Consider the following 25,521-nt stretch of genomic DNA (forward strand, 5'->3'; position numbering starts at 1 on the left):
TCTGTGGTTTTCCAACATTCTGTACCATAGCAGAGTAGATATTACACAGCTTTGGTAGAGTCTGAGTTTTGTTTCGGTACTGTATTGTTTTGATTTCCATATCTTTCTAAATCTTATGAAGCTTGCCTGTGCTTTGTTGATCCAGTTCTGAATGTCTTTTCTGGTTCCCCCATCATTATGAATGGTGCTTCATATGAAACTGTCTGTGTTTTCCAAGTTCTGGTCCTCTATTGTTACAGTTGTTGACAGTTTGGTGTTGATGGGCATGACTTTGGTTTTGCTGGTATTGATAACAACTCTGACTTGCTGGCTATAGTACTGAGTAGGCCTACTCATTTTGTATTGCAAGGAATATACATATGCCTACATATCATATACAATAGTCTTCTGAAATAATTCAATTTGACAATTTAAATGCTTACACCATATTTATGAGCTATACATTACTCAAAGAGCTCAGATCAGATCACTGGAATTATAGGCCTATCAATGGATTGTTTCCTTCCCAAGTGGTGACGCCTGCAATAGATATACTGTATCTCAGTGTTAACTTGCAGTACTTCAATTGCTTCAGGGACCACAGTGATTATTGTCCGATGTCAACTAAGTTGGTCACCACTGTCCATGGCCTGAACCTTCTGTGAATGCAGTGTGCTAAGCCCCCCACATTTGGGCTTGCATGCCCACCCACGGGGACCCTGGTTCGAGTCCGGCCGGGGTCATTTCCCGGCCCTGCCCCATCGCTCTCTCCCAATCATTTCCTGTCTACTCTCATACTGTCCTGTAATAATAAAGGCCAAAAAGACCCCCCAAAAAACGTTTAAAAAAGAACCTTTAACTTAGTGAGAGCCTGGGCCGAGGTGAAATTTTACTGTGGGAAGTTATCTCATCAGACTTTCTTACAGTCAACAGAAAATATTATGAAAGAAAATAAACCCCAAGAAGTAATTGTGTCCTTGCATGAGTTTGGTAAAACAATGAAACATAAATCAAAGCTAAAAATATGATCCGTGACTGTTTTTCTTCTGTCTAGGCAGCATACGGTGTAGTCTGTAAAACACCTATACAGCACATCCCCTAAGACCTGTAGTGATAATCATACTACCAGTGTTCAATTTGTATGTCAGTCTGTATTAAAGTGTATGGAAAACTATCGACTTGCTCATGCACCTTATTGCCTGGTGGCGTCATAGGTACCATGGGTACATGGGTGTTTTAGGTCAACATTATTGGGGTGTTTTTTCCAATCAATCAGTGGGGACAAATCAGTGTTTTGGATGTGGTCGCAGTGCCTCAGCGCTGGAGGACTGGAATTGAGTCTAGCCATGTTTGTTGAAGGTTATACCATTGCACCAGCACGGCCAAAGCAAACCCCTGACTGTTTGCTAACCAAATACAATACAAAGCCAGTGCAAACATGGTCTTAAAATAGCTGATGGAAACATTGTCGCAATCTAAGTGAAAACAAATGAAACACGTGGATCATACTTTGCCGTCACATGTGCAGAAAACCATTTAATCTGAGGTAAACCAATGCCTTAGTGATGTGTCAGTCACGAACGGGCCACACTTGACTTTCAATTTAAGCGGGTGGTGGGAAACTGCTGTTCCACTTTTGTTTGTGAAAACAGTGCATACTTGGCTAAGATCCGTTTGTTTAAGTGGCACTTGGGTGTTTTGGGTGATAAGTAATTGTTGTATTTCTTTATAAAGCATTTTTAAACAGCATACATAAACCAAATGTTTAGCAATGTCAACAATAAAACAAAATACTATAAAAGAAAATGGGAACTTTGAATAAATTAATAAGGTGAAAAAAACATACAAGAGCTGTTTATGAGCCGAAAGAGCCGGCTCTCCATTGTAAATAGAGCCAATGGAACCGCGTCTCAAAAAAAGAGTGAAAAAAATCCCATCATTCTGCCTGTACATTTTCTCTATCTGGCCAGGCATGCGCCATCAGCATGCACCTGGCGTCTAATTGGATGCAGTGCTTATATTAGCCAATCAACAAGGGGGAGAGCTTCTCATGAGCTTCCCATTATTATGCAGACCTTTCTGAACTTCCAGTGTGAACACATACACCTATTTACATCATAAGAAAGGGGAAAATAATATTGATATACTATACAGCTCATATGTTCCTAATTGGATCTAATTGGGTCTCAGAGCTGTTTTTTTATATTATTATTATTGTTATTTTTAACAATTTTCCCTTAACAATTCAGGTAGTCCTACATTAGAGTGCATGGGACATCAGCATGCTTCAGTTTTTCCAACATGAATTGTTTAGGCTGAAAGTTCATTTGAAATAGCCTATTGTCATCCCAGGTGAATACAAACCTTAGACCTACATGGTCAAATATAGTCAAATGGTCAAATAAAATAGCATGGATTTTTTTTTCCAGAACCAGACTCGCTGACCAAGTCCCATTGATAGGCTACAGTATGATATGGCAGATATGGCCCTACTCAAGGCAGAGAGCAAGTGCATCAGGAATTATGATAGGCCTAATGATAATGATTATTATTATCAATAATAATAATAATAATAATAATAATAATAATAATACAACTATTTTTTGTTTATTTTTGTTCCTTCTTCCCCTAATTAGTGGGCGTGACATTGGGTGTGGCCTGTGCTCCAAATCGTTATTTTGCACCTTGCTCTGCCTTTTGCATGACGCCGTCGAGGGAGGTAAGCAGAGCCATCTAATATCAGAGTTACGCCACTCCCATAGACCTCTATGGACCAATCTTTCCACAGCAATGGCGGCTATCATGGAGCCTCACGGAGAGTTAACATGGAAATCCCCATTGACTTTAGTTCTATTAGAAGTTACTTAGTTCCAGGAGGTGGCGGTATAACACAGAAAATGTGGTAAAGGTCATGTAATTTGTTTGTACTTAATCTTTGTTTGGTATGTGATGGTTCTGTGTTAGTTTCCAAGAACAGAAGTTTACTGTTAAGAAACATTTTAATCAACGCGAATCACATCACCAACCGACTTCCTGGTCCTCGGTTTGCGCAACTCTGTTATTAGATGGCTCTGGAGGTAAGTGGCTTCGAAAGAAGCGCGAGCGGTTTTTTTTTTTTCAATTTAGGAGAAATATGTGCTGTTAGACTCATTGTTGGGCGAGTTTTACTTTAATACGTGGAATTGTGTAGTTTATTTCATGAATTTGAACGGCTTACATCGTGTGATTTGGTGGGCTGTTAGCGTGACTTACAATGTTCAAGTTGTTCAAGGCCATAGACTCACTCGAAAATTACGCACTGAAAATATCATGACAGAAAAAGGAGTGGTTCGTAAAAAAGAACCGAGCACGCTTTTCTCTGTCATGATATTTTCAGTGCGTAAATTTCAAGTGAGTCTATGGCCTTGAACAACTTGAACATTGAAAGTCACGCTAACAGCCCACCAAACCACTTGGTCTAGTGTACGTCTTAGACAAGACAACATTGGCCTAAATTAACTCGTGTCTTTTCAGCCATTGATGTGCGCAGCTATTCTGGACTTTACGGTCCCATTCACTTCAATTCATTTTTTTGGCGTTTTACATATTTCGGACCGTGCGGACGCCGCTGTACTCGTGCGAGGAAAACAACAATTGTCTCGGGTGCTAAACATGGTCATGGAACGGCTTGCTTAACCAGAATGGTGTGTGTTGTGTCATTTCGAAGATAATTAAAGAAAATCTTATTACAATGGGATTTCTCATAGGCATGGTTTTGCATGTCTCTTATCTCTTTTCATGTTGACTGAGCTATCACCTTTACAAGTTTACAAGGTGCACAGCGCACATATGTATGCATACAAAAAGGAAGAATACATTTCACAGTGTAATTCTGCAAATAATTCACTTCAAAGTTAAGTGTTATTACATAGGCACCATGGTCATCAATATGTGTGTAAGAACAAGTGAAAAAACAAATCGGTCAGTTTGTCAAAGAGGAGATGGTAGATATGCGCAACATAGTACAAAGTATGCATCACACCATGCTTCTGAATGATATGAAGGAAAAATACTGACGGCACATAGCCTACGTCTCTTTCCTCAATAATGCACATGCCACATATCACTCAAGCAACATTATCTTCATTAGCTAATGTGGCCACAGGGGGGCGATATTGTAGGGCACGCTGAGACATTTCGGATTCAATTTAACTCACTATTAGGCTATATAACAAAAGGTTGCATTATAGGCTAGGCCAGTGATTCCCAACCTATGGGTCGCCAAAGATCCACAGGGGGTCGCGAAGCCCTCTTGAGTTTAAGGGGTTTCATTTTAATACCATATGTAGCCCATGTTGAATAAATGACAAATGCATAGAAGCAACAAAATTTAAGTGCTACATTAAACATTTATTCTGTTTTTGAACAAAGACGAATTGAGGAATAAAATGATGACTAAAATGAGTTTTCGTAGGAGACAGAGCGTATCGAGTGACTTCCTCTCATGCGGGCGCTGGGTCACCAAACCTTACAATAGTAAAAACATGGGTCCCTGAAGAAAAAGGTTGGGAACCACTGGGCTAGGCTACTACATATAGTCCATTAATTGGCAAACAATTCATGTTGTTTCTATTGTAATGGGATTGCTACATTCAAGAAGTTTCCAATGTCTTTCATCTCCTCTGTCTTTTCCATGTTTGTAGGTTTAAGAATTAACAAACAAAATCTTAAAGGGACAGTTTGGTCAATTTCAACATGCAGTTTGTATTGCTCACGCTACCCTTGACTTGTCAGTACCTGTTGATGCCACATTTTTCGGCTCAGCCCTTTCCGAGATATGAGCAATTCTAATGGGGCAGCGTTTTTTTTACATTTTTAAAAAATGAAACATAGGCCAACTCCAAATATTTTCCCAAAAGGCACTGCTGTTTGCTAGTTGTCTGCTGATGTTTTATAACCTTTTGGATGTTTTTGGGAATAAATCAAGATATTTTTTTTGAAATGTAACCAAAGGCTGCCCCTATTACAATGACCAGGATCGGCTGAAGAAAGAGAAAAAAAAATCTCAGGCACTGACAAGTCCAGGGTAGTGTGAGCATTACAACTGCATGTTGAAATTGACCAAACTGTCCCTTTAACATTGTACTGCATGTTTTAGATGGGCCCATGTACAAAGTACTTCAAGTCTGTCTGTAGGGCACATCAAGGGTCTGTGAGAAAAGGGTGCTTGCGCTGCTGACAATGTGTAAATGCTTCCATTACATCCTATAGGCCTACATATGATGGCTACAAGAATTTCTGCAATGTGTTGTGTTTGTTTTGAAGAAAATTGAATAAAATCTTATTATAGTGGGATGTCATTTTTGCATGATTGGACAGGTTTCATATCTCTTAGCATGTTCACTGCGTCATCACCATTTCATCTTACAATGTGCAGAATGATCAGAACTTTCTGTAATTCTGAAAATAAGTAACTCTGAAGTTAACAGATCATACCACAACATATGTAATAAGTAGTGCAAATTGAGAATGATTAATTTCTCAAGCAGACACTGTGGATGATATGTAGCATAATACACAGTATGTGTCGCTATGTGCTCCTGAAAGATATGCTGAAGACATACTGAAGGCACAAATATTTATTTTCCCAATAAGCCTTATAATGTAGGCCTATATCAGGAGTGAGGTTACATACACATGAGTAAAAGTTGAATGCTGAGTGGCCTTGAACCCACAACTTATGGTATGGACAGCATGACTTCATCCACTAAGCTACCACAGTTTCATAAGAAATGTTAAGACCAGAAAGATATGTCGTCGTTGTGCATTTTAACACAATAAATCTTTAATCATATAAAATATATTTTCCCTGCACCATTACCTCATTGTCTGAAGTATGATGAAGAAATGATTGTAGGCCTATATGATTTTTTAGTGCTGTGATAATGTGCACAACAAGAAGTTTTCTGGTCAAACAAATTCTACTGAAACTGTGGTAGCTTAGTGGATGGAGTCATGCCTACCATTCCACAGGTTGTGGGTTCAAGGCCCATCAAAGGACAATTTTTACACTCGTGTATGTTACCTCACTTCTGATAGGCCATGATTAGTCTAATTCAGTAAATAGATATTTGTGCGTACAGTATTTCTTCAGCATACAACTCATGAGCATATTTCGATGAATACTGTGTATTATGGTGCATATCTACCGTCTCCTCTTTGACAAACTGACCGATTTGTTTTTTCACTTGTTCTTACACACATATTGATGACCATGGTGCCTATGTAATAACACTTAACTTTGAAGTGAATTATTTGCAGAATTACACTGTGAAATGTATTCTTCCTTTTTGTATGCATACATATGTGCGCTGGGCACCTTGTAAACTTGTAACGGTGATCGCTCAGTCAACATGAAAAGAGATAAGAGACATGCAAAACCATGCCTATGAGAAATCCCATTGTAATAAGATTTTCTTTAATTATCTTCGAAATAACACAACACACACCATTCTGGTTAAGGAAGCCGTTCCATGACCATGTTTAGCACCCGAGACAATTGTTGTTTTCCTCGCACGAGTACAGCGGCGTCCGCACGGTCCGAAATATGTAAAACGCCAAAAAAATGAATTGAAGTGAATGGGACCGTAAAGTCCAGAATAGCTGCGCACATCAATGGCTGAAAAGACACGAGTCCTAAATTAGCCCAATCCACTCTCTTGAGCCGTCACATTCGAATCTACGTGGAGTGCTCTTTACTTAAGAGCTAGCCTGGTTGAGTTGCGTTGTTTGTTAACGTGCCCTTAATGAACGGCATGTAAATTCATAAACATTAAAATGGAAAACCATAGTTTTCTGCGTGCGTAAAAATGGAACCAGCAAATAGTTTAGACGGCTCCTGTGAGTGTGCACGTGCGATCACTCTTTACCACTGTAGAAAAGTCTCTTTATTACAAACATTTTGTCGTTTGACATGAATTGGCCTACTTTTTGAAATCCCCAGAGTGATCGGCAGAATGGATTATTACCGCTGGTCCACAAATGAATGTAAGAAGTTTGTCCTTAACAGGTAATTCAAGGTCTCTCTATGTCCAAGTATGTTTCATACGTCAGCTGCGCTTTACCTTTTATGTCATTTAGCGACAACGTTGCCCCAAGACCCGTCCTTGTTTTTCTTTACAGGACTTTGTTTGACTTGGTCAACTCCTATCAGTATCTAGATCTTGGCAGCAACACATTACTGGGGTGGTACTCTGAGCTGTCAAGTGAGGAGAAAAAAATAATCCAAGGTAAATTGCATAAACCACTGTATAATGTGAATTTTGAAGTTTTAAAACATGCATTGATGTATTTAAAAACAGGGGACATAATACCATAATAACATCCCGAATGTTTAATATTTCAGGGCATTAAATATTTTCTTGCTTTACGCCCTAAACATACTGTAAACTGGTGATGCAATGTGTCTTTCTGGTCTGTCAGATGAGGGAGGGCTTTATCAGTTCCTGGTGAAGCACCCTGCCCTGGTGGTAGCTGAGGAGATCGGGGTGGTCCATGTGAAGTGTGAGTGACACCACTGTTTACCGCTCATCTGTTTGTCATAGTGGATGGGGGTTATATTAAGCCGGGCATACACTGTGTGATTTTTGGACCGATTTCGCCACAATTTGTCAGTTGTAAGACTGTTTGGGTATCGGGCCGATTTTTGGCTCAATTTTCAGTCCGTCATCGTGTAGTGTACATGGGGTAACGACAAGCGATTTCACCTCAGGACCAGCTTACAATCTGCACTGCAGTCGTATAATTGCAAGAAAATCGGAACTGTTGGTCTGAAATCCTGGTCGCCCCATCGTGAGTGAATACAGTTGAAGCAGTACTACGACCCGATTTTGACACTATATTTCACACTACCCATGCACAAATTGGCAAGGCAGCGCGATACGCTGGAGAGCATCCTCGCCTCCACCTCAGTTGCGCGGTTCCCTTCTGCTTTTTTGTCACCTGCAGTTCCGTAAAAGAAGACTGTCAATGGTATACAGTGTGAGCATTGTGGAAGTATCCGACGCTCGGCTTGTATAGTGTGAGGACATGAGTCTTGAGATGTGAACTTTTCAACCCTGCCATTCACTGGTATAGTGTGAGCAGGAGCTGAATACCCGAGACTGAAATCATTGCACCGTGTATGTCCGGCTTAAGTCGATAACAGAAAATGTGTAATCATCATGATTGCCAAGGCTACGTCGTGCACTTTCAAATGAAAGAAATGATCCCGCCTATATGATAAGGCCTCTGTATGACATGATTATAGCTTCCCATGGCTGATGCCTTCTCATGCAGGTTCCCTGTGACTTTTCCCCTCAATTTGTCATTAATTTCACAGCAAATAAGGTAAATGCATTGCCAAAGCATGGAGTAATATAAACGTTCATTCATTCAAACTATGTTATGCCACGGTGTGTACGGGTTGTTTTACTTTGTTGCAGTATTGAATGCTAACAGCCTGTACACTAATCCAGTTGGGATTAATGGATGTTGATGTACTTATTTCAGCACAGATACGAAGAAACTCAAGGTCCTCAAACTTTAACAGGTTGGTACTCTTTTAGTTTTGTCATTTGTAATGGCGGCTTTTTGTTTTGTACTACAAGTACACACTGAATGTTCTTTTAATCAACACCTGCAGAGCATTTCATATTAATCCAAGTAAATGAAGGATGAATCACAGCACACTGGTATCTTTGCTGGTAGTTTATTTGGTGAACAACGCGTTTCGCTGTTGCTTCATCAGGTTCACTACCAGCAAAGATACCAGTGTGCGGTGATTCATCCTTCATTTACTTGGATTACTCTTACTGCACATCACCAGCACCTGGACAGTGGTTGTGCACAGGGACGTTACTTTGAGCATTTCATATTAATTAGGGCTGGGCAACGTTAACGCGTTTTTATTTTGAAAGCGTCAGCGCTCTTAAAGCCCTGCACCTCGCACGCAGCAGTTGGAGACCACCAGTGACAGCTGACAGAGAAAAAGACATCAGTGTCTAGAAAGGAGGCAAAACTTCTGAATGGACATTTTCTGTACAAAGTTCTACACCCCTCATTGCATAGCTCTCGAACAGCATGTGCGCCTTGGCAACTCGCAAGGTTATGAAAAAAATTTTATCAGCTGTCAATAACGACACGCAGACTGAGTGTGTGCATAGCTGAAAACTAAAGCCTTGATCAAAAAGCCAACCGCGAGATATTAATTCCTCAGACAACGTTTTGGTTTCTACCTACATCTGGCGTTGCGCATGCATGGTAGGCTAGCAGAACAGGCACAGTTGAAAAATCAGCGGTAAAAGAAGGCATCTTTAGCCGAAGTCTAATTGCGTTAAACTTCAGTGCCTCACAAAGTTACATTCAGCATTCATATCGGCACCATCATGATTTCACCGTGCCAAAAAGTTCACCCGACATCAGCAACCTCACGTTGTCAGCGTTTATGTTATTGTTCTGTGATGCCAACGTTATTGATTTAAAAGTTGTAGCCTAATTACTGCCAGCAGTCAGTCGATTAGTTTCTAGTCGCTGAAACACCAAAATAATAGCAACAGATGAGGCCGGAGAGTGGACGGTAGAGTTCTAGGCTACTCCACGCTCTTACAGAGAGGGAAGGAGGGGCATTTCAGACACACACCTGCTTGCCTAATTCATTTCAAAGTGACAAGTTTTGTTTCTTGAAGGCCCATGTAGACTATCCTAATTTGAGTTTCTAATATTTTAGCTTCAGTTCAATCTAAATAGCCTATAGTTTAATATTTGTATGCAATAATGGTGATACTCTAATCTTAAATAGCCTAGAAGGCCTAATTGTATGAAAAAAACCCTCTCCTCTACAATAATTTGTTTCATTATGGGCATGCTTTATAATAACTTAGTGTGATATGTAGGCCTAGATTGGCAAATAGGTCCATTTCTATTTTGAAACATAGATATAGGCCTATTACACAGGTTACAGTAGCCTACATATGAAAATTATGATTATGATTGGTCTACTTCATCTTAGAAAATGTCAATGTAGATAGTCTGTTAAAAAACCCAGCAAAGACTCCATTTCTTTCTGTGGTTGCCTGTGATATATGATAATTACAGTGTGATAATCAGTGATTTGGTAATCTGACATTTTCAAATATATTGGCGCTTTTGAAGCGGCCTTTGAATTCATATTTTGGGTTCCGCGCGCTATGCGATTAATCGCGATTAATCACAGAAAGTCATTGAGTTAATGCGATTAAAGATTTTCAAGTTTTCCCACCCCTAATATTAATATTTATTGTTTGTTAATATTAATGTGTATGAGTGTGTATAAGTGTTAAAGGCAGGGTATGTAATTTTAGTGATTCATTTTCGAAAATGTATGTTATTATGTATGACTATTAATTCAAAATGACAAAAAGGCCCAACCCGTAACCTTGCGTAACATGGACCCTGGAAAAGTACCCTCATGAATCGCCTGTAACTAATCAATTGTCTCTGCTGCATGCTTACAAGTTCATTCTTTTGAACTACAACCTTAAAACTTCTGTTTGTGTATGTGCTCGTGTGATGTGTGTGCGTGCGTGCCCGCCCTAAACAAGACTGGTCGTGATGCTAAAATCCCTGAGCCTCTTTCCAAATGTGTGTTTTATTTATTCATCATTGCATACAGAGGGACAACATTTTACGGGCCGACGGTGTATGAGGAGGTTGGAGCGAGCTGGTTTGCAGGCTGTAGTGCGTCCAGATGTCCCCCACCACTGGTGGAGATGTTCTGCCTCACAGGTGAGCTTAGTCATACTGACCGCAACTGCATGCGTGGAGTACCATGTTTTAACCAGAATGGTGTCCGCTTTCTGTTTGCACAATAGTCATGCAAATTCATTATGCCTCACGAATCTAGCCATGTTGCGGGAATATTCCGGTTGCAAAATTCCGTTTCGCACATTTTTTTAACCCGTTAAGACACAGCGTTGTACATTTGCTGTTACCAGAATGGCAATGACCAAGTCATAGTACATGACTAAAGGCCCTGTGTCAGGTCATAATAGTGTAGTACTGTGGTAGTTAACTTTCCAATGCGTGCCACAGGAGGTAGCCTACAGCGTGCATTATGGGGCTACACCGAATATTGACAACATTCCGCTTTGAATCTAGAATACTCTGCATGTATGGTAAATGCGCTCACTGATGAATCTCTAGAAGTGTAACCAATGTGTTTTCTTTTGCTCTATTGAAACAAGTTTGTGCTTTTCTTTTAAATGGGACACCTTTTGTTTTATTTGAATGGCCACCGTATGTCCTCAACCCCTGACATTGGCAAATCTAGCCTCCTCACCTGAGGGATCTCATCTGACCTGAAGAACGTCTGAACGACAACCATTGTGAGCAGTACATTTAGCAAGTGTAATTTTGTGTGGGATATTCACTTATCACTATGCCATCCCTCTCCTAAAAGGAGAACAGCCAGAGCCTTGGATGTGGGGCGCCAGCAGTGGCCATTGCCACCACCCGTGCCCCCGCTACAATGTCCAGTCAGCTTGTGACGAGAGTCTTGCCTCAGTGCTGCCATATTCCAGCCAGAGGGGCCCCTCGTTTCAGCGTCTTTCCAGGGAGTGGCGAGAAGGCATGACCAGTGTTCAGGGGGCAATTGCCAGGATCGTTCTAGAAAACGGATCAGAGTGTCAGGGAAGTACCTGTAGCTCTCCACCACCCACCCTTGATCAGTTTGGGGAGCAGGAACGTGCTGACTCACTCATGCCCAGAGAGGGCAGTGTTGAGCATTCAGAAAAAAGCCCAGCCACTTCCAGCACCATGCTGTTCTCTGACGAAGCCTCAGCGTCTCTCCACAGCTCCCCCGGTGGAGCACAGGGCAGCTCTGCCACCACTGCTGACAAGAACCTGCACCACCATGAGCCTAGAGAAGAGATGATGAGGAGTTTGGAGAAGCCGTACACATCGTCCTCACCTCAGAGTACGGACCAGGACCTGCCTTCTAAACTGGGCAGAGGGCAGGACCAGAAAGAGCCCACGGAGGACCATCAGCCAAAGTCCAATTCTGTTGTGTTCCCGAGTTCAGAGAATTCCAGGGATGGTGTCGAAGTATCACCTAAAGCCCCCGCTTTAGTCACATCCATCCAGGGTGTGGATTACTCTGGAAACCCAATTCAGAAGTGTCTAGTGTCCCCAAGCACCACTTATTCCTTAAGAGATGCATATTCTCCAGCATTCTTCGGTGTGGATCCCCCAACCACTGCAAGTCAGACCATAGATGCCAGTGGCGACTTCCGTGCACATTTCACGTCTGTGCAAGAGTGCCAAGCCTCCCCAAGTACCACAGTGGCCTCGACTGAGATGGATTCTCCTGCACACCTCGATCAAGACACCCAGACCATACAGACCTCTACTGCAGACAGGAGCGTCATCACCGACATCTTCATGACAGATCTCGACTTTGTTGCTAAGGTACTCTACCCGCCTTCTTGCCTTTAAGATAAGTGTACCTAACTTCCCAATAGCAGTGTGTGTAAAAGTTAAAAAATATCTCATAGGAGTTCTGCAGGCTTAAGGCCGAGGATGAAGAATTGGAACTGCTCAAGATGAAACAACTCAAGCCTAACGCAACATGGTAGGGTTAAAAATACACTTTTTAAAAAATCAATATCACTTGTGAGGAGGCTTAAATGATTTACTGAATAGCCCATAGATTATATACAAATGCAATACAATACAAAGCCTATGGTATATCCAAATGTGGTATATCCATATTGAGACACTTGGTCTCTGGTTGGTTTTGTTTTGTTGTGGCATTTTTCCACAGTGGGTGTGAGTGTGGTGAGAGGTGGAAGGAGTCTGAGCTGAAGCTGCTGGCTCTGCAGTACTCCATGTGCAAGGAGCACTGCTGGAGAAGATACCTCACCTCTGCTCAGGGCGAACGGGACATGCAGGGGTGAGGAATTTTTTACATCATTTATGGAGGGTTTACAATGAGTATCACCACATCTTAATCGTGTGCGGTTATGTAAGATAATGGCTTTATGTGTAATGAGTGTAGAATGCGCACAGCTTTCCTGATGTAGACTTTTGCGTAGTGCCATGTGACCAAGAGTCCAGTAAGATACTCCTTTCTGGTCCGAACACCCTGAAAAGCCACACACTTTGTACTACACCTTTCCAAACGGTCCCGAAATAAATGAATGGCTTGTATTTTTTTCCCATTCTTGACAGGTCTGAGGAGGTCCCTGTGGGCCTGGTGGAGAGCCTGCGTGTCCTGGAGGAGACCTACAGCCAGATGAGGAGACGGCTGCTGTCTGGGGCGACTCTGGAGGAGCTCGACCCTCTCTCTGTGGACACACACAGGCTCAACACAAACACACTCTACACCCCAGCACAGGTACACCAAATTAATAGAGCTCCTAAGTGGGTGACGACGAGTCATATGCGCGGATTAGCATTTTCACGGAAATCCGGTTTCCAGGAATATATTTTTTAACATTGGGCTAACAAAAATATAAGACAAACGTGAACAGCCGTCATTCGCCTATCCCCGCATCCTTTCCTTGGTAACAAATGGAGCAGCACAACACGTGTGTATTTATCAACCTAAACATAACGATAATGAAGTAATGTTGCTATACCTTGGCTACTCGTGAATTTTTGGGAACTTCATCTCACATTCTCGCGTGAGCTATAATTGCATGAGCAAACTTCTCCTCGATAGTAAGTTTTGAAAGTATACTACTAAACCAAGGCGATTGGAGTAATTGCAGTTATGGCACTATTTACGTTTTATCAAAATAGTGTTACCAGGAGTGAAAAACAACCTGTATCAGAGCTTAGTTAGAAGTATTTCCAAAGTCTCGTACTAGGAAGGTTTGTGGCGGTTTGACGTGGGTTACCATGGTCACGGCTCGTGAAATCTCCCTGTAGTCTGCCAGTTTTCCGGGTTAAGCATGTGATGGCGACATTGATAATTTTTGTGTCAAACGCCGACATAAATACAATCATGTCATCCCTACAGCCTATTTGTAATACCCTCGTTAGCTTACGGGGGTTTGCTAATCACGTGTTTGCACACACACCTTTTTTGAGACTGGTCCATGGTTCGAATTACGTGGGATCAAAGGGGAGCTGAGCTCCCATTCAATCCGATGCAAATTAAAAAAAAAAAATTCCTATAGCCTAAATTGAGACGTCTCTCACGTCATACTCGTGAATAAAACTAATTTCCTATCCCCATAGCCACAATTTTGTATCGCCTGCATTTCACCACCACACCACCATGCGCGCAAACCATCCGAAGATAACGCCGCCTACTTCTGAATCTAAAAAAACTGGTAACCTTCCGTTTCGTTTTTTTTAATGCATGCCACCAACGTCTTATGTTCCACCATGCAAGCGAAAATGCCATTAATATCAATATCATCCATTAATATCGCACCGTTCGGATTCACAAAAAAAACCTGTGTCTGACTTTGCAGAGAACGCATCCTAGCCAGCATCCACTAACCAGACTTCTGTAACTGAGCTCTACTTTGGATGCTTAGATGTAATGGGACAGTAGGCTATGTAATCAGCTCAAATTGTGAAGTTATGAAAAAGAAAATGTTCGTGGTAGTCTTGCGCAAACAGCTAATGAAATGACCCATGTTAAACAAAAGAAGACAGGAACAAAAGTGGTGAACGCAGGGGGTTTGTAATGTACAGTCGTGGCTATCTCAAACATAAACGTAGGCTAATAAAATCATTGAAAGCACTGCTTTCCCGACGCTTGCGGAATGGGAAAGGGACGTTGCGAGTTGCGATGACACAGACGATCCAACTAAGATTAACAAACTACACGCCCTGCGCCTCACTGCCTTGTTTGATAACTTGGATAGAAAAATCTAAGGACATCAGCATCTTCCTGGAATAATCATCTAACAGCTAAAAAGAGTAGCACGAGGTCCGTTTGTCTTCCAATCATGGTAAGGGAATCATATTCCTTTCTCCCTCTGGATAACGTTTTAAAATTTCAGACATGACACCACAGTCGATCATCACTTCAAACGGAGTTGCATCTTTAATGCACAGTTAAAAGGTGCAACAAGATGCAAGATAGGTCTAGCCTACAAATGTTAAAACCATCATTTCAATTTCATCTCCACTCGTGTAGGCTATGTGTAGGGTGGCCAGACGTCCTTAGCCTATTTAGGATGGACCGTCCGTCTTTTCTTGTCCGACATGGCACACCATCAAACCGGACAAAAATGCATTAAAATGCATGAATTTGCTAAGAAGCGCAAATTTTCTTGGGGGACAACCCCCAAACCCCCCGTCCTAAAACTTTTCTGAGACCCCCTTAGGGTCCAAGTTATAATTTGAACCCTGGACTGGTCCCCATTCCCCACGGTCGTTGCTGTGAACCGGAAAGTCCTTAAATGCTAATTAGAAATACTACGGTCTGCTACATGTTTCCGGATGACTTCGGAGCTCTATTGTACAAGCATGGCATTATTGGTAGTATCAGCAGTAGTACTGTTCTTTTCAACATGGCTCATGTCCATTGTTGTCGGCTGCCTAAACGGGTACATCATATTTTGAATGTTTAATGACCTACTGTATCACTCCATTTTGTCATATGCGTGTGAAACTTGGTGATTATGATACTATTGCGTTCTGCTGCTGTATTTTGTACTATGTGTTTTGTTTGTTCAGAAAGTGCATGAAGAAGAGGTCCAGTCTAAGTAAGTCCTGTATTGTACACTTCTGTGCTACTACCAGTACAATCACTGTTAGTCTTGTTATTACCATTAGTACCACCACTGCTACTACCTTTGTTATGTCATATTACATCTAGTCCATAGTTTTCTTTTGTTGCAGACATGCTAAGATTTTTTCCTTTACCTTGAAATGTTTCAACAGTGTTATTTCTGTTTCATCAGAGGTTCATCTTGACACTTGTAAGGTAAAGGTTAACATTTTTTGCATGTCTGAAGCAAAAGAAAAACTAGGAAAGCAGCCGGTCCCAGGCACTCAGGGGTGAATTAGCCGGAAGAAGGAGGTATTAAAAAGCCTTTTTTATCTCTGGCTACTCATGTTGGCATTTTAATTTCAATTATGTTTCGACCATATAGGTCTTCATCAGGGCAAAGCTTTTTAATATACCTCCTTTCGGCTGATTCACCCCTGAGTGCCTGGTACCTGCTGCTTTCCTAGTTCTGGATTTCCCAACCCCAAGAGCACCATTTTGTACTGCTTTTTTCACACACCTGAGCGCCGGGTTGACTTCTCTCTTTTTGCACAAAAGAAAAACTAATCACCACTCCTACTGTTTTATGAACCCTCTAATATGCTTCTACTTTTTTGGACTAGACCACCAGTGGCATCCCAACAGCTTCAAAATGAAACCAGCGCGGAAATGAACTTGCAGGAAGATGCAACAGAAAATCCTGGAAATAATGTAAAATCACGGTTCATTTTATTTTACAACATAACGTACAGAAACATGATTAATGTTTTATCGTCTTCTTTTGGTCATTCTCTCACAGGATAATCTCAAGAAGGCTGCAGAGCTTCACATGAGGCCAGGTCCCATTAAACCACTTGCGAGTGGTAAGAGACGCAGCCATGCAGTCGTTAAAATGAAATGTTCAGTTGTATAAAGTGACTCAGTGATCTTTTTTTTTGTTTCCTTTGGTGAAGACTTTCCTCATATGAGTTATTGATGATTTTAAGATACAGGTGTTGGGTGGTACAACCAAATCTAATGCCCATAAAATCATACATAATTGGTAATTATTGTAAATGCAATGAATACATGAATGCTTCTTAGATAATGATGTAAAAACATGGTGTATGTTTTCCCTCAGGTGTTTGTGAGGAGGAGATAGGTGTTGAGGGGGAGGCCTGGTTCGATGCGGTGGAGGTGCTGGGTCTGGCTGGCGGCTGCCTGCAGGAGGAGGACAGGTTTAGGAAAGGGAAGCAGAGCGAGAGGAGAACAGGAAGTCAGTGGGTCCAACTCATTATCTAACCCCCCGTCCTCTCCTTGTGCTTGTGGCCTTGTGCTTTCTCTGATGCCCCATATTCAGTTTTCTCCTGTCAGCACAACTTTTGGGGGTCTTAAACCCATTCAACATTGCAATTGCAAATGAGAAAATTACCATTGAATTGTGCTTTGAATAAAACGTCTATCGTCAATGACGTCACAAGCAAAAAGAGAGGACGCCAGGTTAGGTAATGGGTTGGAAGTCAGTGAATCAGTACGGTAGTGGGCTGATCTGGGCTAGTTTGGTCTCGACTTGTCTTAAAACAAGCTCTCTGTCTGTTCCAGTTGCCATGGAAAGTAGTGACGGCAGGAAGATGGGACCCCACCAAAATGATGTAAATGAGGTGATATTTCTCTCTCTCTGTCTCTCTCTCTCTGTGTCTGTCTGTCTCACGCAATCTCTCTTATGTGGCACTATCTCTGGTTTATTATGACATTATCCATCTACACTTTTATCTTTCTAGCTGTTAACCTTTCCTCAGTGTTGCCCTTTAGTCCTGTCTTTTATTTTGCCTTTCATATGTGCTGCCACTGGGGGGCGGCAAAACTCTAGCAAAATGCTCTCGTTCTCTCTCTCGCTCTCTCAGCAGGGGGATCTGCAATGTGAAAAGACTAAAGCAAGAGATGGTTCCCTGACAGTGTCAGACAAGCCAAGGTAAATAATTCTGTAGTAACAAACACATGCGATCTAATAACGCAACAATCACAGCTCTGTATTTCCATCAATTTTATTCATTATTTTGGATGTCAACGGTAAATTGATAGTAACATTAGCAATCATCTGACATCAACATTTCACTGTTTTTTTTCCCCCAAAGGACCGGCAGCGTGAGGCTGAGTTCTCCAGACATTGCTGAGGCAGCGATGCAAGATCTCAGTGGCTCCTTCATCCATGGCCAGCCCCTCCAGATCTCACACACCACCAGCAGCAGCAGCAGCTGCCCACCTGCTGCACCCCCTCAGGGGGACCACACCTTCAAGAGGCCCCAACCTCCCACCACAACAACCACCACATATGGGCCCAAGCCGAGCAGTGTCAAAGTGGCTGCCCCCTATAACATGCTACCCAGAGTAAGTGGAAAATCACCTGTGCTTTGCTCACTGACATGGTGTTTAAGAGTGAATGAGATCAGTTATGTCTATAATATGTCTTAATGTCCTGCACAGTGATTAGAACCTGGTTAATACAAAAACAAATTGCGTCAACACAAGAAAACTGTTCCCAAAGAGGCATGCGTTTTACTGTATCTGATGAGCTATACAATAATAATAATAATGCCCTGTTTGCATGTGTCCATCAGCCAATCATCACCTGTCAGATGAAGAAGCTGCTGAACATCAGCCCTGTGCCCACAGCCTTGGGCACCTGGGTCCCTCTGCAGCTCCCACCCAGTGCCAGCAGCAGCAACAGCAGCTTCGCCCGACAGCAGGTCATGGAGGCCCTCCTGAAGCAGCACGGTCCCCTCAACAGTAAGAGCCGTTTCAGACCCTCGCAACATAAGAAATACTGACCGCATTATTAGTCCCCTCGACCAGAGTTGTACAAAGTAGAAGTACTGCTACACATTTTAATTAAAAATGTCTTTAGGTTTGCCTTGACCCAGTATTGACTTAATTATCTCAAGCATCGTCTGTGAGCACTGAATACCTTGTTCTTCTGGACACTCGATGTAGGTTTCAGTTCTGGGATGTGACGGCTGTAGCAAGATGACCGTCGACAGAGTGGAGAAGAGAGTTTTCCCAACGAAAAGCTTTTATTGTTATTTTTATTATTAGTTTTTATAAAAATGCAAGTATTTACAGTGCAATCAAAAATGGCAAATCAAAGATGAGGAAAACATGAAAACAAAATGGCAAGAGTGCCAGACTGTAGCTATAAAGCCTCTGAGCCACTACTCAGCACAACCTTCCCCTACGAAGCTCACTCCCAACTGAGGCTGAGCCCTTAACAGAGTTACAGCCCTTCCCTCAGGAAAGCCCCATTCACAAAATAAATCAATCAATTAGCGGGCAGCCCACAATTAACTGACAGTTTAAGATTATTCACAGGTGACTAGGAGCCTGTACTACGAAGTAGGGTTATGGGTTACTTAGAGTGTAACTTGGACATGTGCAGTGTAACTTCCAGACTAACCCATATTACGAGAGGAGGATATGTTTGACGCAAGGTATTAGGGCTGCACAAGTAGGCTAATCGAAAATCGCGAAGTCGTGATTTCGGTCGTGATGTAATCGTGGCATTAGTGACCTACCTTTGAGAGCGTCCTTGAAGCCAGAACATACTGACAGGTTGGTGATTCTTTCCAGAAATCTGTCGACCTAAGTTTCATGCTATTGCCTTTACATAATTATTACAAATTTTATTTTGCTCATCCCGTATATACTTCATTCTTGGTTATATTTCATCTTGTTATAATTTTCACATATTAATCCTCAATCATGTGCGATTGCAGAGCTGGTTGGTGATGCTCTGTCACTTCATAATTCGTACAGACACTGTCAATGGTTGTTTTGTTGGTGTAGATCGCCGTCTGGTAAAGTTGTTAATAATAATTGAAATTACAATTATGCACAAGTTTAATATTCATCAGCGCAAGCCGGTTCAGGGGATAAAAATACAATTAAACTGTGCAGTATGCACGAGCACAGCTCCAGGATTTAAGTGGGAGACGTGAATAAGTGGCTGTACCATAGGCTTGGTATCTTGGTAGAGTTTGTGTTTACACATGTAACTAGTTAAGATATGCTACACTGTTGGGATGAAGGCTGCGCATTTTTGATTAAGTGAAATTTAAACAAATGGCCTGGTTATAATCGTGCACTGGCGTCTCTTTTCATTTCTCAGCATTCAACTTCAATGCGCTGCAGAAACAACTGATCATAACCGCGGTTGCCTTGCTACGAGAACGCACAGGCACTCCGGTTTAGATAACTCGGGGTAGACAAATCAATATCTAAATCAGCGTCATAGTACAGGTTAACCCTGGTCAAGGACGCCAGGGTTTGTCAACCCCAGTTTACCAAGTTAAGCCTGGGTTAGTTCTAGGTAGGTTGAACTGCGTTCGTAGTACAGGCTCCAGCAGTTAGAGAAACCGAGTGAATGTTCCACTGTTACAGAAATAATTAAGTTCTTAACCAAATAAACTTTTATGATTTAAAATGGCCTGTTTGCAAGTTGTGTTTGTTTAACCATTAGAGATCGCTAAAACAGATGGGAGTTGATGCATGTATGACTGTATGAAATGCGCGTTTTGAGATGTGGTAAAATATGAAACATTGAAACATAAATGCCAGTAGGCCTTTCCTTGCAGTAATAACGCTGGGTAAAAGTTATGGCAAACTGTGGTTAATAATGGTGAATAATTAACCAGAAAAATGAAAAAGGTAGCCTACATACAGATGAAGAGTGAAACGGTCAATGTCAATGCAGCAAGGTTATTGAATGCCACTTTAATTGCTGCCTGAACGCCATTGGCTTCGAGATTATCACATCTCAGTCTGTGACAACAGCATTGTAGCAGAGTGCTAATTTTCTGGCCGTTTTACCTTTAATTCTCCTCAGTCTTTGACAGTTACATTTATTGTGACCCCAATGGCTTTGTAAGGGTGCATTGATACTTCTGTCCTAACGTGACCACATCTTAACAATTTCAAGATGGCCACATCCCTCTGGAAGACTTCAACCTATTGTTTATGGACTTTTCAGAGTTCGTTAGATCCCTCTTGTGGCCAATTTTCACAGAGGAAAACAAATTTGCCTAATTATGCACACCTGATAGGCATATAGGGTGTTGAGCTCCTTGGATCACACCCTTTCTTTTATACAAATCTGAATGACCTGGAATGCTTAATCCAATAGGTTTTCAAAACTTGTTTGCCTAATAATTCTGCACAAGATGGTGGTAAAACAATGTGAAACTAGAAATGCACCCAGAGTGTGCAGACCTCCGCCAAGGAAGTTCTGTTTGTTTTTAGACACATAGGATACTTGTGTAATGATGTGGTGTCATTTATGCAGGTTTATACACACCATTAGTGTGTTCAGATAATTAAATAGTCAAGTTGTAACCAAATTATATCTATCTTTTTTATAATTACCATGTCGGCCTTAGGCCTACGTGATACATCCCTCTCAGAATCACAACCATTGTTTTATTAGCCTATAGGTCTAGTGCAGTTTTAACAGCATAGTCCCATACATACAGTTGAGGACGCTATTATTAGCCGCCTTCCTGAAATTAGACATTTCTCTTGATTTCTCAGTGACAATTACCATCATGAACCGTTTGTTATTCTGGAAACAAATACACTGATGGAGATAATGTCCAATGAGTTGAATTTGCATTTTTCTATCTTTACAATGAGTTAAAACAAAAAAGGGCAAAAATCACAAGGACAAAATTATTAGCCCCCTGATCATTAATAGTCAATATGATGCCATTTATGAACCAAAACTGACAACAGGCACTTTTATCAGTTACCTAGGTTGGCACATACCCCACTAGGGATTTTGGCCCATTTATTCACTGCAAAGTGTTCTAGCTGGTTCAAATTGCATGGATGCTGAGCATAGACATTTGCCACAGACTCTCAGTGGGATTGAGGACTGAACTTTGAGCCGGTCATTTCAGTATCATGATTTTCGTGTCTTTGAAGAACCTCTGAACTAATTTAAATGTTTACTTTGGGTTACAATGTTGTTGGAGGACCCAACAATCCAGATCCAGACCCAGACTCCCTGTGTCTGAGGTTGAATAACAGTCTAAAAACTTGATGCCCCCATCACTATGTGTAACTGTGGAAACTGCTTAGTCTCATTAGACCAAAGAAGCATTGGACACCTGCCTAGATGATTGTTATTGACCTGGCCTCACCTGGAGCTTTTATTTCAAAAAAGACAGCTGTTAGGGCTTGTCATCATATAGGGCTTTGGGACCATCATCACAGAAGAACCCTTTTACTAAAGGTGGTACATATCAGAGTGTTATTGAGCTTTGCCTATGAACATTTGAATGTCAAAAATGACTTTTGAAAGTCTCTGCTTTCATCTGATGAGACTCAATTGCACCTGCTTTGATGCATGACTTCTGCTTCTGTCCGGTGAAGAAAGTCCTTAAAACTTTATAACATGGTTTCCTTTCCACAATTAAACACGGTGGTGGAAGCATCATTCTGTGGCAGCCTCAGCCACAGGGAACCTTGTTTGGGTGTATGGCACCATGAAAACAGAAGATTATTATAGAATGTGGAAGGTGACCATGCAAAAATATGCTCATAGAGGAAGCTAAGATCTTCACTGGATCTTTCAATAAGATAATAACCCAAAACTTGCATCCAAAATTGTTCAAATGTTCTTCAAGGTTACTAAAACCGTGATCATGTTGTGGTTCAGATCTCAATTCTTTACTGTAGATAGTCTTTGAGGAGTGCTGAAAATGAATGTCCATCCTCAACATCCATGCAATTTGGACCTATTTCAACCTATGTTAACTATTTGCAATGAAAAGATGGGCCAAAATCCCTGGTAGGGCATGTGCCAACATAGTTAACAACTAATCAAAGTGCCTGATGTCAGTTTTGGTTCATAAATGGCACTCTATTGACTATTAATGATAAGGGGGCTAATAATTTTGTCCTTGCCATTTTTAGCCTTTTTTGTTCAAACTCATTTTGAAAATGGAAAAATTCAAATTCAACTCATTGGACATTATCTCCATCAGTGTATTTGTTTCCAGAATAACAGAAACGGTTCATAATGGTCCCTCTCACTGAGAAATCAAGAGAGATGTCTAATTTCAGGAGGGGGGCTAATAATATTGTCCTCAACTGTATGTGCGTAGCCTAACAGGTAAACATCATCCCGCTTTGAGAAAGCTTTGTGATCACGCTGGAATGGAACTGTAGATTAATGAACGGAATATAGTCTAATGATTTTGACCAACATTGTCAACTAAAACAACAGAACTGTTAGGCCTATTTTTGCCTATGAGAATAGGCATCCTCCGGGCCACCGCGGTCTTGGCACTCTCGGCTTTTCCTTCCCCGCATTTCGCTCATTGAAATTTGTCCACGGGCATGATGCTCTCCGGCTGTCTGGTCTCTGGCCATCTAGTACACAACTCGGGTTAACTTTAAATGTAGCGAAGGGGGTGTATGATTTTAACCAGCATTGTGAACTACGCAGTCACAAATTCCACATTCTGGCAACGGCAGTCTAATTAATTCGACAGCATTGCGGGCTATCCCAAATAATTCGACAACATTAACCTAAACGTTCTGTGGGGTCATTGTCCATCTCGCTGCGCAACAGCATTGTGAACTTTTGCCAACGGCAAGTAATTCGACAGCATTATCAAGCTAAGCAGACAAACTAGACTATCCCTGTTACTTAATTTGCTGAGAGCGGCATAGGCAAACCTGTGTGGAATATTCGCTGGGGCTCAGTCATAGATGTAGAACATAACACTTGCCCCCCTTTTCACGACAATCCGTGTCTGTTCTACCATCTACCTCTATGCTCAGTGCTCACCCGGACACCTTGTGGCAGGCTGTGAAATAGCAGCGAACATACATACATACAAGCTGAAGATAACGAACACGCACACAAACCCAGGCGATCACATAACCTCCTTGGCGGAGGTAAAAACTATGTGACTTGTGTAAAACACACAAAATATCCTATGTATGGAATGGGGTACGGGGCTTGTTTCGAAGTTCACCTGTGGGTGATCGCTGATACCCAAACCATTGAAGTAGGCTACTCTGTAGGTAACCCAGAACCTTGAGAGCAAGTTTGTTTTCTATCACTCTCGCAGATCTCCAGCCACGATGATTATGGTGAAAATGCGGGTGTGGTGAAGTGCCAACTGTGGAAGACTCTGATATCCACCCCACACTCACACCCACACTCACAGAGTGAGTTTACTTTAATGTATTTCTGTGAATAAAATCCAGGGTTATTCTACCAAATATTGATTTCTGAACTAAGTTAACACATTACTATTATGATTTAAAGTGAATATCAACTTATTTCCTTTGGATTTTTTGAGGTCTGAAACATTGCACCTTTTGTGTTATTTTGACCATGTGTAACTTTCTGCAAATAAATGCTCTAAATGTCATTTTCATTCGAGATTCGGAGGAAATTTTGTCGGTAGTTTATAGAATGAACTCCCTCTCACACATGCACTCACACCCTTGATCACTTATGCCTTTTTGTACTTTTGAGAACTTCTGAGCTTTTTGTGACTTTATGTTTTTGGTTTGTTGTTCAATAAAGCTGTGAGCTGCCTTCTTGCATCTGTCCCCTTTATTTTGCAGAGTTTGTTGCATACCTTGACCAGATAAAGGATGACAGTTAAGCTGCATGCCCTAAAGGGGGAGCTGAAATATGTATTTTTTCCCCCAAAGTCTGTTTTTGTTGTGTTCCTAAATAAATCTGCTCTGTTTCCAACATTTCCTTTTTTCAGTGTGTGTCAGTTTGCATTGTTCTCTTAAATATACAATATTTAATTAAGTGCATTGCGGAGTGATTGAGTCTGTCTTGATCTTTTCAGGTAGGCCAGGAGATGTAGGATCAGAGTAATCGGGCACATACAACGACTGCAACAGAGAATCGTTGGAGTTGTTACAAGAGCGATGGAATGTATTGTGTAAGAATTCTGACATTCCCATTGGCTGTGGTGGCTGAAGTACAACTACAAACCGTCACTCAAATCGCCTCTAGTCGCCCCAATCGCTGTCTCTTCTCTCGCCAGCATGATTAGTGCCAGCAAATAGAACTTCATATTAAAACCAAATAATGTATGTGTTCATGTTATGTTCAAAGTAACAGAATTTACCAAAATAATTAATTGTTTTGTCACCACCTGTTCTCAAACTGACATTCTGGCCTGGACTGCTAACCATTCAAATTCCATCACACGATTCTCTTGTGCGTGCAGCTTATACCTTGTATGTTACCTCTTTTAAAGTTGGTACCCTGTGCCATGTGTGCATGACCTATGTGTTAATGGAAAAGGTTAGCAATAGTACATAGATTACACATTACATTCAGTTGACATGTTTTGTGGTTGTGCAGTAATCACAATTCTGATAAGGTGTTTCATCTTATGTCTCACAAAGTTGTGTCTTCTTCAGATCCTAAGCATGTAGGTATGGACATTGGGACACATCTGTGCTTTGCATCCATTTCAAAAGCATTTACCATGGTGCCTGCTTCACTACCAGATCCTGTTTACACGTACCGGTAGATGGATATTTTTGTAAACACGCCCATTCAGGCGTTTTATGTACACATTAACAGATTAAGAAACCGGCAACCCTCTGATTTAAAGACCACCTCCCTAACCATTAGACTTCCCCCAAACACCTTGAGCCAACCAGGGCAGACTGACTTGCACTAATGGAATATTTTTCCGCACAAAAAACATATTTGCCCTGGTTTCATCCAGGATTACTGTGCATTCTGACATTGTGCACAAGCAAGGAGAACAGTTCTACAGCAAAGTTTGATGAGC

General features: G+C 41.5%; 1 protein-coding gene across 4 annotated transcripts; it reads left to right on the forward strand.

Moving 5' to 3' along the window:
* The first annotated feature begins 6,965 nt into the window (after positions 1–6,965).
* Positions 6,966–24,457, forward strand: LOC134461326 (RNA-binding protein 44-like). Of its 4 annotated transcripts, XR_010037261.1 has the most exons (19): positions 6,966–7,027; positions 7,141–7,247; positions 7,441–7,521; positions 8,509–8,548; positions 10,649–10,761; positions 11,435–12,441; positions 12,528–12,604; positions 12,797–12,925; positions 13,204–13,369; positions 15,673–15,701; positions 16,330–16,417; positions 16,506–16,569; positions 16,827–16,961; positions 17,288–17,346; positions 17,590–17,657; positions 17,821–18,073; positions 18,304–18,472; positions 23,818–23,917; positions 24,323–24,457. XR_010037261.1 is itself a non-coding variant. In XM_063214157.1 (18 exons), exons 1-18 carry the CDS (start codon positions 6,975–6,977, stop codon positions 23,832–23,834), a joined length of 2,655 nt encoding a protein of 884 aa, XP_063070227.1. In that variant the 5' UTR covers positions 6,966–6,974; the 3' UTR covers positions 23,835–24,457. The 4 variants fall into 4 exon arrangements, 3 of the variants coding, with proteins under 3 accessions (XP_063070227.1, XP_063070226.1, XP_063070228.1); XM_063214157.1 differs by having other exon boundaries at positions 23,818–24,457; XM_063214156.1 differs by lacking the exons at positions 23,818–23,917; positions 24,323–24,457 and adding an exon at positions 18,677–20,155.
* Positions 24,458–25,521: the final 1,064 nt, after the last annotated feature.

Source organism: Engraulis encrasicolus, chromosome 13 (assembly GCF_034702125.1).
Source record: "Engraulis encrasicolus isolate BLACKSEA-1 chromosome 13, IST_EnEncr_1.0, whole genome shotgun sequence".
In the NCBI taxonomy this organism is placed as follows: domain Eukaryota; kingdom Metazoa; phylum Chordata; class Actinopteri; order Clupeiformes; family Engraulidae; genus Engraulis; species Engraulis encrasicolus.